At 38.3% G+C, this 13,525-nt stretch overlaps 4 protein-coding genes across 7 annotated transcripts in view; 2 read left to right on the forward strand and 2 right to left on the reverse strand.

Moving 5' to 3' along the window:
• The first annotated feature begins 260 nt into the window (after positions 1-260).
• LOC119548058 lies at positions 261-2,057 on the forward strand. Its single transcript, XM_037855142.1, has 2 exons — positions 261-450; positions 528-2,057. The coding sequence occupies exons 1-2, from the start codon at positions 307-309 to the stop codon at positions 1,851-1,853; spliced, it is 1,470 nt and encodes a 489-aa protein (XP_037711070.1). The 5' UTR covers positions 261-306; the 3' UTR covers positions 1,854-2,057.
• On the reverse strand, positions 1,925-2,531 carry LOC119548059 (protein FAM32A). The gene has a single exon (XM_037855143.1). It carries the CDS (start codon positions 2,525-2,527, stop codon positions 2,072-2,074), a length of 456 nt encoding a protein of 151 aa, XP_037711071.1. The 5' UTR covers positions 2,528-2,531; the 3' UTR covers positions 1,925-2,071.
• Positions 2,532-4,415: 1,884 nt separating this feature from the next.
• Positions 4,416-13,525, forward strand: part of LOC119545958 (pneumococcal serine-rich repeat protein) — a 57,786-nt gene continuing 48,676 nt past the window's right edge. The window contains exons 1-2 of one of the 4 annotated variants that reach the window (XM_037851921.1): positions 4,416-4,866; positions 8,206-8,524. The gene's annotated coding sequence lies outside the window, so the exon portion shown is untranslated. The remainder of the gene's footprint in view (positions 4,867-8,205; positions 8,525-13,525) is intronic. The other 3 variants (XM_037851922.1, XM_037851923.1, XM_037851924.1) reach the window with 3 other exon arrangements.
• On the reverse strand, positions 9,774-10,286 carry LOC119545965. The gene is made up of 3 exons (XM_037851931.1): positions 10,217-10,286; positions 10,008-10,157; positions 9,774-9,952 (listed from the first exon to the last, which is right to left on the reverse strand). Exons 1-3 carry the CDS (start codon positions 10,242-10,244, stop codon positions 9,879-9,881), a joined length of 252 nt encoding a protein of 83 aa, XP_037707859.1. The 5' UTR covers positions 10,245-10,286; the 3' UTR covers positions 9,774-9,878.

Genomic DNA, 13,525 nt, shown 5'->3' on the forward strand with positions numbered 1-13,525 from the left:
ACTAACACGCACAAAGTTTTTTTTAAGGGCTGGAGCATCAATAATTTAATATTAATAAAGAAAATTAAACAATTTTTAAAATGTAAGTTTGTTGTCGCCGTTGCTATGGGCTCCTATTTTTTGAAAGTCCACCTTCTAGTCTTTGCATAACAATGGCGGATAAATAAAATTTAAAAAAAAACATCGATTATTCCGAACACTAAGGCTACCGATGATTTGAACACATCGATGACTTCGATGAGGCCATCGATGTTTCTCCACCTCTATTTTGTTTTCGCACCAGTTTCTCCGGAGATTCAGGATAAAATGACTAGCTGCGTGCCAGCGCAGCAGCAAAAGGACCAGGAGCAGTTGCTCAAGGAGCTGGCCAACAGCGGCGACGAGATGGACGACCCGGACGATCCGGACCAGAACCCACATCAGCTGGTGGAGTCGACGTTCTCTTTTTCGGTGTGTATACAATATGGGAACAAGCCCCTTTCTTGCAGTCCGATGAATTGAGTGTCTGCTGCCTTTCCAATTCGCAGAATAGCAACACCTGCTGGGTGTGCAACGGCTACTATGGGCCCAACTTCGGGGAGCCGTTATGCGGCGCCTGCCACGCCTTCCTGTACAACACCCAGGGGGCGGAGGAGCTGCTGACGGAGCTGTCAGACGACGAGGACTCTGGAAACGACGAGCCGCCGTTCAAGGACAAACAGGAGGACGAGGAGACCGAGAACGATGTGGATATTATGGGCTTTGAGGATCTCGAGGATCCCGATCCGCCGGCCGTTCCACAGCAACCAAATCCACAGCCACCAGGGGAACCGCAGGATGAACAGCAGCCAGCCCAGCCAGTTGACGATCTGCCCCAGCAGGTGCCTGAGCCGGCGGCACCACGACGAGAGTCTCCGGAGCGCGACTTTGAGCACCAGAGGGCCGTCAATCCCTTCCTGCTGCCCATCAAGCGCCCACGGGCCATGGCTCCCTTGGCGCTGCCCCACTATATGCATGAATTGGCCGATGGAAGGGCGCGAGTCCATGAATACAACGGCGCCGGCGGAGCAAGTGGCAGTAGGAACATTGTGAACATAATACCCGTCGAGGTGATGCTGAAGATATTCGCCTATCTGGACGACATGTCGCTGTGGATGGCCAGTGAGGTGTGCAAGCAATGGCACGAGATCGTCGGCAAGAACACGGCCCCGAGCATGTGGAAGGCGTATATCAAGCAGCGCTGGCCGCTGTTCGACAGCTTGGCGGACAATCCCAACTGGTATCGGTTGTACGGGGCCCTGATGTCCTCCTGCTTCTGCCGCACTTGCCTGATCGAGATGGGCGGCCGGGGTGATGAGGAGGAGCAGGCGGTTCACCAGCCAGGCGAACGGGAGCCGGGCAATGTGATGCGAAACAACTTCCTGCGCGGCGAGGCGAATTTGCTGAACAGCTACGACTCTGAAGGCATATCGGCCATACCGCTGGATCGACAAAACAACTACTGGCAGGCCACGATCCTGGGGCCACCGGGCAGCCCCTACGAGGGTGGCAAATTCTTTCTGTTCATCTTCTTCCCGGAGCGCTATCCGATGACGCCGCCGACAGTTCGTTTCCTCACAAAGATCCTGCATCCGAACGTGTCACGACACGGCGACGTGGGCATCGACATCTTCCAGAAGCAAAACTGGTCGCTGGCGCTTAATGTGGCCAAGGTGCTGCTGTCGGTGCAGAGCTTGCTGACAGATCCGTACACCGATGTTTGCATGGAGCCGGAAGTGGGATATATCTATGAACACGAGCGCGAACGCTTCGAGCAATTGGTGCGCTCCTGGACCTGGAAGTACGCCATGTTTGAGCTGATTGCACCGCGCTAGGAGTTCGAAAGCCCTCCGAGGAGACTGGACTGAAAGTTGGAAACTACCCCTCTTTACGTTGTAACTACATATTTCTGTGTATTTAGCTTAGTTGTGCCATCCGGATTGTTTATTTTGGCCACCCTCTCACATTTCCTCTTCACGCCCCAGGTCACAACATAGTCGAAATTACTTAACCTAATAATAAATGTATGCTTTAAGTTACGACTGGTGTCGCCTCACTTCGTCCAGGACACTTTGGGTATGTCGAAGTGCTCGGTAAGTGTGTCCAAGTGCTCGTTAAACTTCTCCACTCGCTCCTTGTGGGTGGTTTGTGCCTTGTCCATGATCCGCTTATTGCGCATCTTCTCCTGCTGCTTCTTGCTGGCCAGCTCCGCCTTGGTGAGCTTCCGCTCGTAGCCACTGGCGCCGGAGGAGGAGGTGGCGCCCGCCTCGGCCACATGCTGCTCCACGTACGCCTTCTGCAGCTCCTTGTCCTTGCTCTTGTGCTTCTTCTTTTTCTTCTTCAGATCCGAGTCGTTCTTCAGCTTGAGCTTTCCCTTGGCCACGCATGCGTACTCGTCGGACATGGTTTTAATGATTCTTTTGGTCCTAAAAGTGCTTTTGATTGCAAGATTTCCCTTGTTTTTGTTTACGCCTTTCTGAGATAGAGGTGGCAATCGTGTTCTAAACATCGATTGAACTATCGATATTTCCGACATCTCATGGTAAACACACGGACAAAAATATTGAATATTAGGGTATTAATACTCTATATATAAATTTTTTTTTATTCTTTACTTTTTTATCAGTAATTATTATTTTTTATTATTATTATTTTTCTCTACAAAACTTACTTACCTAAAGATTATTTTTACCAACTTATTGTCTCTGTCCATTTGTATGTTGCTTTTGGAAGACATGCTCTTTTTTGTCTCAAGGTTTATTCCTGACTCTGAAATTTTACTATTTATGTCTACGAGTTAGGATATTTTATCAACTCGGCTAGTGATCCTGATCAAGGTCCTTTATGGGTTTGGAAATGCCCCCTCCTAACCTGTTACATACCTTTCCCCTAAACTCTAAAAAACTATTTCATTGTTCAGCTTTTTTTTAATTGAAATCTTTCCTAATCCAAATCCGGTCTAAGACTATCTATTTTACATATATTATCTGCCTTCGTTAGTCTAAGTGTTAGATTTCCTGATTAGTTATTATATACATACCATAACACGTTTGGGTTTAGCTCTAATAAAAAATTACTCGAATCCCTTCCTGTTAGTGTTCCTTTTCAATTGTTATACATCATACGCGTTTTGATTGAGCTATAATAAAAAATTACTGCGATCTTCTGCCCATTGTAGATGCTTTATAAATGTCGGAAGAGTCTAAGCTAAGATGCATCTAGCTACCGTGTTTTTTTTTGTGGTCGGCCGTTTCCCTAATTGCAGGCATTAAGGCGAGTTTACTGCAGAGAGGATAGAGTAGCGGAGATCTCATTGTAAGACTAAGCATAAAATCTTCTATTTAAAGAACTAAAATAAATTAGTTCCATTTAAATTATTTAGTTGTGTTGCTGAGGCTATTCACTACCCCGGGTACAAACTTGTGGAATACACTGCACCGAACGCAGAATATCCCGCCTGTTGTAATCGTGAAATTATAAAGGAGTAAAAATATTAAGCTTGTAAATAAAATTCAAAAAATATAAGTAGTCTTTTTCATATTTCACATATCTTCATATTATTGATAACACATTTTAAAGGTGGTGCTTCTATTAAAATACCGTGCAATGTTATATTTCTCTTAACTTGCGTGATTCTCTCTTCCGCCTCTCCTGCGGCTCTCTTTCGCCATATATTTCATATTTAAATGTAACACAAAAAATATTGTATTAAATACGAAACATATTAAATTGAAAAGTTTAATATTATATTATAATATTTCTTGATTTTAATGATAACACATTTTATAAATGGTGTTTCTATTAAAATTCCGTCAAATGTTATATTTCTCTTAAGTTGCGTGATGCTCTCTTCCGCCTCTCCTGCGGCTCTCTTTCGCCACCCACGCGGAGGTCCGTACGAAAAGCTTGGTGAAAACTGCGGTTGTGCTCGTGAACTTGCTAGCATTCCGCCAGCATTCCGCATTCGGTTCCAGTTCTAATGGGTATTTGGATATTCTACCTACCGTGGAACATAAAAACAATGTATTTTATAGGAAAACAAAGAAATTTTAAGAAAAGTACATAATTAAAGAATACATAAAAAAATGTGTTTGTATGTTATCTTTAAAAAACAAATAAACCTTAAATTACAATTTCTAAAAGATTTTTTTAAAATTCCATCGATAGGTGAACCCCAAGACAGAGTTCGTGCATCCTTCGTGTTCGTCCCCTCACGCGCTCAAATCTATTCGCCAGCATAGTATCTTACCATCTCTAGGCAGCTTTCGGTGTTCTCTTTCGTTCTCTTTCCCATCTCTTGCTGAGGCTTTCTCCCTTTTTTACTGACACTTACGTTTTACGTTAACTGACTTACGTTTTGCTGACACTTACGTTGCGTTTGTTGTTTTGCGGATGTCGCCGGAGGTTCGTGCGTTCGCTCCGTTGTCGGTTTTTGGAATTGAGTGTTTTTGAAACAGCGAATGTAAGAAATTATTTCAAAATATAATAACCTTTGCCAGTGGTTTTCAAGATAAGTGAGTTAGATCCTAGAGCTCTGTTGATCTCGTGTTCGGATTTCGGATTTCAGCCTCCCACAGAGGCGACGGAACAACATACCGCGTCTGTAAATATTTAAAAATTAAAAAACATATTCATAAATGGCCCAGGCCGAAACACTGCGAGAAAATCCAGCAGCGAAGTGTGATTTCGATTTCGAATGAGTGGTTTCAAAGTGACCAGTGCGGGCCGAAGTCGTGTTTCTGTGGCTATACACAGAAAAAAAATATAATAATAAATCATAACAAATGCATTTCAAATATAATAGTTAAAAAGTTTAAAAAAAAGGAGAAAAAGGTTGAAAGTGCGAAGGTGAAAAATCTGCCCACTCTCTTTTTCGGCTCTCTCTCACTCTCTTTGAAAAACGGAAACTAACGGTTTAGGCAAAAAGTACCGTAAAAAGCTCGCTCCTTTCGCACATGCGTGTGCGTGTGAGAGTGTGGGTGGCTGCTTGAGTCTGTGTGGGTGCCAGTGTGTTAGTGTGTTAGCATCCTGTAGCAAGTTCTTCACTCAAGGATAACAGTCGTAAAAGCACAACAATGTAATGAACAATATCAGAAAATATCATCATCATCATCATCATCATTATTATTCTCATGGCGAGGTAAAATATTATGAGTGTGTGTGTGTCTCGCAGGTTCTCTCGGCTCACAAACTTTAATGTCCTTCTTTGTCACTAAGTTTTATGCGACAGTCACCAATGCGAGGGCATTTGCATACGATTTACGTTTCCCGTAGCCTCCAAAACGGACAATCCTACGGGTTAAGTCGGCCAGGAAACTGCGGTTCCCCCTTTTTCAAGCCCCCTATCAAAAAAAACCCACTCACTCATAGCCAAGGGCATGTAACAGGTAACACAACACAATTGACACCTGTCTCGCTCGGCACTTCCGTGGCTCTCTCCCTCTCCGAGCCTCCTTTGTGTGAGGTCCTGTAAACTCGTCCCGTCAATAACAACAGTTGCCTCTAAGAGCCATTTCAATGTCATGATATGATGTTAGGTTCGAATTCAAACGAAATAAGTGCCAGGGAAATTTCCGATCGAGTGTCCTTGGGGAAAATAGATAAATAAATTACACTAAATGGTTTATGTAAAAATCAAAAATGGTTTAAACAGAAAGTATAAGATATTTAGATCCTTCAAAAATCGAAATAATATGTAATCTGAGTTTACGACTTCAAGAAATGTATTTTTATAATTTAAACAGCCCCTAAAAATAAATAATATAGATAATTTCATAAAGAATTATAGAATCCTTAAAATATATAACCCGAAAAATAAATAAATCCTATACAAAAACTGGTATTGGCCTAGAGTAAAGTTTTATAACTAATGGTAAAATTAAATTATTTTTCAAATAAATGAAATAAGTTGAAATATCCTTAAGCTTTACCACTTTTTTTAAAATAATAAACTCAGATCTGAACTGAAATTATATTATGTTCGAATTCAAACGAAACAAGTGCTAAGGATATTTCCGATCGAGTGTCTTTGGGGAAAATAGATAAATAAATTACACAAAATGGCTTAAGTAAAAATCATAAATGGTTTAAATAAGACATTTAGATCCTTCAGGAACCGAAATAATATGTAACCTGAGCTTTACGACTCAAAAAAATGTACTGTTATAATTATAAACTAATTTCATATAGAATTTCAGAACCCTTAAAATAAATAAGCCAAAAATAAAAATTTAAACAACCCTTTAAAAATAAGTAATATTGAAAATATCATAAAGAATTTCAGAATCCTTTAAATATATAAACCGAAAAAAAATATTATGGCTTTGAGAAAAGTTTTATAACTAATATAACTAAACAACTAAATTATTTTTGAAATAAATGAAATAAGTTAAAATTCCCTTAAGCATTACCACTTTTTATACCCGTTACTCGTAGAGTAAAAGGGTATACTAGATTCGTCGGAAAGTATGTAACAGGCAGAAGGAAGCGTTTCCGACCCCATAAAGTATATATATTCTTGATCAGGATCACTAGCCGAGTCGATCTAGCCATGTCCGTCTGTCCGTCTGTCCGTCTGTCCGTCTGTCCGTCTGTCCGTCTGTCCGTCTGTCCGTCTGTCCGTCTGTCTGTCCGGATGAACGCTGAGATCTTGGAAACTATGAGAGCTAGGCTATTGAGATTTGGCGTGCAGATTCCTGATCTTCTTACGCAGCGCAAGTTTGTTTCAGTAGAGTGCCACGCCCACTTTTACGCCCACAAACCGCCCAAAACTGTTGCTCCTACAGTTTTGATGCTAGAATAAAAATGTTAACTGAAATGTATTGTTCTCATCAATACCTATCGATTGACTTAAAAAAAAGTTTGCCACGCCCACTTTATCGCCCACAAACCGCCCCCAAACTTCAAAAAATCGTAAATATGAACGTGGATATCTCGGAAACTATCAAAGATATAGAATCAGGATTTCAGATTTAGATTCCGAACCTTTGTACGCAGCGCAATTTTGATACGCGAGTATGCCACGCCCACTCTAACGCCCACAAACCGCCCAAGCCTGTGGCGCCCACAATTTTCATGCTAGATACAAAATTTTAACTGAACTGTATCGGTCTCGTCAATACCTATCGATTGACCAAAAAAAAAATTTTCCACGCCCACCCTAACGCCCATAACGCTTAAATCTGTCTACCGCCGGTAGGTGGCGCATTTCAGTCTTGCTTTGCTGCTTGCTTATTTCCATTTCCCTTTGGTCGCTTTAGCTGAGTAACGGGTATCTGATAGTCGAGGCACTCGACTATAGCGTTCTTTCTTGTTTTATAATAATAAACTTAGATCTGAACTTAGTAAATTTGTATCGGTTGGCAAGGGATTCTTGGATTACAAAACTTCATCTTGTATCAATTACAAGTTGAAGTACAGCTTGCGAAATATTTGCTAGAATAGCAATTAAAAATTAATAAAACTTTTTGCATATCTTGGTCTCCAAGAACATTCGCAATTTGCAAACGGACAACTTTGGCCAGCAGCACATGTTCGTCCTGGCCAGATTTCGTCCTCTTTGTATAAATCCCTTTTTGAGTGTCCAAAGTTAAATGGAAAAGGAGAGGGTCACCAACTTTTTCATTACAGTTGCACATCAAGCTGAAGTTTGTCGTATGCTGGGATGACCTTTATGCAAAATAGGTCCTGTCACAGGACCAGCACCCCGCACTCCCCGCTCTCCCCGCACACCCCCAATGCATTCGTGCATTATTAAGCGCCAGCTTTTGTATTATTCACAGCACACACACACACACATGATGGCTGTGTAATAAAAATTGATTCATTATTCATGCCGAGGCTTCACTGTGGTCAGCCAGCAGTTTTTCCCGCTGTTCTTATTGAAATGCCATTAGCGAATTTCGTGCGATTGCCAATGCGCCGACGCGGCGTATACGCAATCTGGCATTGAGATAATATTTATTCGCATGGTGGGCATGGAAATGGGCATTTGGCCAGGTATTCAGAGATTTGCATTAATATTGGCGAAAACAATGCTGGCCATAATCGTTGCGAGTGCAGATAAGTGGAAGCCATAGGGCCAGTTGGTTTAGCCTAATTAAAAGAGAGAGAGAGAGTGAAAGGGGCAAGTGAAACAAAGGCCAAGAAGATTGCCCTGTGGTGATGCGTGAATTTTCCTAACAACAGCAAATATAAAAAATTACAGCTGAAAAATAAAAGAGAAGAATACACATTGGCAACATTTCGCGGTCGTTTTCAGCGAGTTGATTCCGTTTTTGTTTGTGTTTGTTTGCCTTGCCGGAGCACGCGTGTGTTTGGCGTTACCTTGGACAAGAATAAACCATCCAAACATCCTGCAGCATCCAAAGGATCCAAGCATCCAAGCATCCATCTACTTGCCCATTGTGGTTGTTCTTGGCTTTTCTCCTCGGCGCGGCCTCACGTTCATCCTCATCTTTTGTGAATCCTTGGCGCAGCAGATTCTAGTTGGTGGCCTACTCTGAAGGTGAGTGTGCAAACATTTGTGTTTCTTTCTTTTTGCTTTTTTCCCCTGCTCAATCGATTATTCCCTAACTGAGCTCCAACTTAAATGAGCCATAAAAATCGTATAAAAACTTAAATGAAAAATTCATACTCATTTGGGAGCCAAAATCAGACGCATAATTAAACTTTGAAATGGAAACGCCCACATCAGCAAATTATTCAAAATATGTACTCGTTATTCTCCAGAGATAAATAGTTTTATTCGCTTGTGGGGCATATAAAAGCAGCTAAATCAATTTGGCAGTCGGCACATCGATTTTTTATGATATTGTTTACAATGAGGCGAGAAACGATAATAATCAAAAGTATTTTATTTACAAAAATGGCAGACTCTATACGCTTTGGTTGATTTATTTTCAGTGATTTTTCTGGTCTAATTGATATTTGTTTCGTTTTTTTTTGTGGTAAATTGTTTTTTATTTTAGTATAATTGTATTAATAGTTAATGAGAGTTAGTTATAAAGGATAAGGTGCTTTTATGTTATAAGAAAAATATATAGATTAAAAGATTAGTCCCTATAGTCATCATTTTTCTAACTTTGCTGACTATTTCCATAGTAAATATAACCATTTGGCTGAAAGGGAATAACGCATAGAGCTATGAAGAAGGCAAGCCACGTACAAACAGTGGAAAATGTCAATAAACTTGTGTCACGTCGGGTTTTTCTACGATATACGTGGATAAACTACCTTCAAAAGCTGAGATTGACATAGCTAACACCCCTGACACGCCCCTAAATATAGGCACTCCCCAGACGTGGGCGTGGCATAATGGGCGTGCAGTGAACACAGTTTGTTATAATTAGACAAGAGTGACCGGCGATTAAGGTAAACTAGTTACTGGCTAATGGCCCCGATGTTGCCTACTTTCGAGCGCTCTGCGGAGGGGAAACATGGCGGATACGTGATTTATTTCCGAACAATGTTCTATAATAATTACCTATCGACTATTTATAAATCGAGTTTCTTCAATTTAATTATAACTTTGCTTGGACTTATAGAACAGGGAAAGTATTTACTGACATACATATTAACCTAACAATTTTAAGATATTTTCAAAATTTATATTATTTTATAAGAAATGGTATAAAAATGATAGTATTTCCTAGGTTTTTTAATAAAGAAAAGTTAAGTGAGTAATATATAAATGTAAACAAAAATGTAATATGATGTGTTAATATTATCGGAAAAAGATACTTGGCTTTTAGTGCTTACTTTAAGAACTTTTCATAACTTTTTTTATTTTAAACAAATAATATTAAATAATATATTATAGAGAGAAAAATATAAATTAAACATTTTTGAACATAAACATATTATGATGTATCAATATTTTCGCAAACAGGAACTTGGTGTTTAGTACACTTGCTGCGAGAAACGGGTTTCAGAGCTGAAAGAAAAATGTTTCAAATGTTTGATAGATACAAATCACGATCGATACTTACCAGATAAGCCTTTCGACTTCCGATAACAGTTGATTGCTTGCAAAACACACGGATGGCGAACGGTATAAAAGCAATTGCCATTCCTGCTGGCACATCCGGGGTTATCTTTGATGGGGCAGGGTCTATCGCAATGCTCCCCAGCAACACAAGCTTTTATTTGTGAAAATATAGTTCAGTGAAAAAATATTATAAGCCTTCTGTTAGTTTACCCAGCAAAAGCAGCCAGAGGAGCTTCATCTTCTGCACTGCATTAGGTACACAAGTTGACAGAGTTATGACTGTGAAATTGGCATAACTAATTCCTAAAAAAAAAATACTACTCAATATATAAGAAATTCAAGCATGAAATTTATTCAACTATTGCTTTTTATTACAATATACATTTTCCTATTGAGTGCTAGTCCATGGGTAACAAACAAGCAGATGGGTCAGCAGATGTCTTCTTCATAATTCATGGCAAACATTACATTGCGACTACTACAAATCATGGCGAATAAAATGCTCCCAATCCCCGAAAAATTTTTATGGCAACCATCTTTGCCAACAGCTCGTAAAACAAGAGCAACAGTCCGCAGTGCTTTACTCTCATAATTTATTTTGCATACACACTCAGACTCATTCGAGCAACAAAAAAAGAAACAAAAAAAAACAGAAAACAAGGATACAAGGATACACTCCTCGCAAACACACATAAACGAGCATTGAAGGGGAAAAATTCAATTTCAGAGGATATTTTTGGGGACCACAACTCCATTTTGTGCAAAAAAAAGCACAAAAGCAGTGAGAAAAATAGACGATAAATAGTGTTTGTCCTTGTAAAAACTAAAAATTAGACGGGATAGGGAAAAATAAATCAATTTGGGAAACGGATATTTTACTGTGGTAATTTGACAACTATTTTGATGCCATCAAAAGCTTAACGAAATATTTGATTTACGGCGTTTAAATATACACATTATTTATTGTCATTCATTTAGATGATGTATGAATTGTGGTCATAAAATGTCAAGCGCTATTTCTTATCAAATTAAAACTGTTTGCCATATATATATTTATCTATAAACATTGAATGATCTATTTCTGATGGGAAAATATTAATGGAATTTATAATAACCTTGATATATTTATATTGTTCTGAATGGATAAATATATATATTTAAATACCAGTTTGTTTTATGGCTTAAAAAATATTTGTTATTATAGTTCTTTAGTTATTTTATGGGAATAACATTGCTTAATATTTAATAAACAGATAAGGTCAAAAATATGTTTCTTGGCTGGGTTTTCTGTGAGTCGAGGCCCCATTTTTAGTTGGGGCACCCAAGACAGCGCGTGAAAAGTAATGAATAAGTAAAGTTTTTCTGTAGTTCGCCATTTGAGATGTTAAAGATTTTCCCTTCCAGCCAACTTGGATATGGATACTACGAAATATAAAGGTGCGAGGGCCTGTGCGTTTGCATATTTTAAGCTGCTCCTTTGCACCTTTTACATTTTATATGCCATGCGGCGGTTGAATTTGAGTTTTTGGCCCCTCAACTGGCCCTCCTCGACTTTTTTCGTTTTCTGCGCCGACTTTTATTTCAGTTTCCGTTTATGTACACATTTGTAGCCCGGCCAACATCCACATCCACATCACCTTCACCTTTTGCACACACCGAGAGGTCACCATTCCCTGCCAATTTATAAATGCTGTATGTACATGTGTTTTCACAAGGCTTTAAGTTTGGCCCCTGCCCACTTTCCCACAAAAAAAAAAGGAAGCAGAAAAAAAGAAGAATGTAAAAAAGTGTAATATTCACTTTTTTATGCTGAGGCTGGCACTTCTCGCATGCGACTAAAAACCAGCTGCGGTCCCCGTAAAACCTACATTTCTCCTACATTTCTCTTGCATTTCTCGAAACTTTTTCGGACCCATGGTCAAGTTTCGGTTGGGCAAACAAAGAAAAGCCCGATTTCTTTGCCGGTCCTTGGCGAATCGGAACTTTTGTGGCGTGTTTTCTTTTTTGGCGTTTTTGGATTTGGGTTAATGGCCACCATCATATACATTTTCCCATTTCCATAGCAAATTCCTAGGCATTTCTGACCCTTGATAAGCCAAAGCTAATTTTAATGGAAAACTTGCAAATGGTATGCGTGTAAGTTAAAATTAAATCCGCTGCCAATACACAAGCTACACATATCGTATTTTAATTAGTTTCAGTTGAATGCATTAAACACGACCACAAAATTAATTTCTGTTTTGCGGATTAGCTAAAGCACCTCTTATTAGGATGATACGCGAGTGAATAAGAGATGCCAAATTGTATTTATTATACTGAAATAATTAGGGAGTCAGTAAATTACATTAGCTTTGCTTTTATTTTTTCATAGTACCTATTAGAACAAAAATAATTCAACAGATATTGCTGCTTAGATGAAAATATTTATATTTATGATCTAAATTCATTGAGTTTTTGCCCATTTTTCACTGTCTTTAATAACTTGGGGTAATAGCTTTTGGTCTTAGCCCAGAAATTGTTAAAAAATATAGATTTTATACTAAATTGTTCTATTTTCTCTTCTTTTAATATAAGTTAATTATACAAAATAAACTAGTAGTCTGAATTAAAATATTTATATTTATGATCCAAATCCATTGAATTTCTAGCCTATTTTTCATTGCAATTAATAACTTGGGATAATAACTTTTGGTCTTAGCCCTAAAATTGTTAAAAAATATAGATTTTATACTAAATTGTTCTATTTTCTCTTCTTTTAATTTAAGTTAATTATACAAAATAAACTAGTAGTCTGAATTAAAATATTTATATTTATGATCCAAATCCATTGAATTTCTAGCCTATTTTTCATTGCAATTAATAACTTGGGATAATAACTTTTGGTCTTAGCCCTAAAATTGTTAAAAAATATAGATTTTATACTAAATTGTTCTATTTTCTCTTCTTTTAATTTAAGTTAATTATACAAAATAAACTAGTAGTCTGAATTAAAATATTTATATTTATGATCCAAATCCATTGAATTTCTAGCCTAATTATCACTGCCTTTAATAACTTGGGATAATAACTTTTGGCCCTAGCCCTGAAATTGTTAAAAAATATAGATTTTATAGTAAATTGTTCTATTTTCTCTTCTTTTAATTTAAGTTAATTATACAAAATAAACTAGTAGTCTGAATTAAAATATGTATATTTATAATCCAAATCTATTGAATTTCTAGCCTATTTTCCATTGCAATTAATAACTAGGGATAATAACTTTTGGTCTTAGCCCTAAAATTATTAATTAACACGATTTCATAAGAATAGTTCCATTTTCTCTTCTTTTAATTTAATTTAATTATGCAAAATAAACAATTATTGAAGTGTTCAGCTATGGTTACTAAATGAAATCCAAAATGCTAGTCCTAAGCTGCGCATCTCTGCCACTAAATGTTGATTTGATGGTTGTAAATCGAATTGAATAATTAAACAGTTGGCTGGGGACAACTGTTCATCGGCAATCGATCACATAATTGA

This window comes from Drosophila subpulchrella, chromosome 2L (assembly GCF_014743375.2).
Source record: "Drosophila subpulchrella strain 33 F10 #4 breed RU33 chromosome 2L, RU_Dsub_v1.1 Primary Assembly, whole genome shotgun sequence".
In the NCBI taxonomy this organism is placed as follows: Eukaryota; Metazoa; Arthropoda; class Insecta; order Diptera; family Drosophilidae; genus Drosophila; species Drosophila subpulchrella.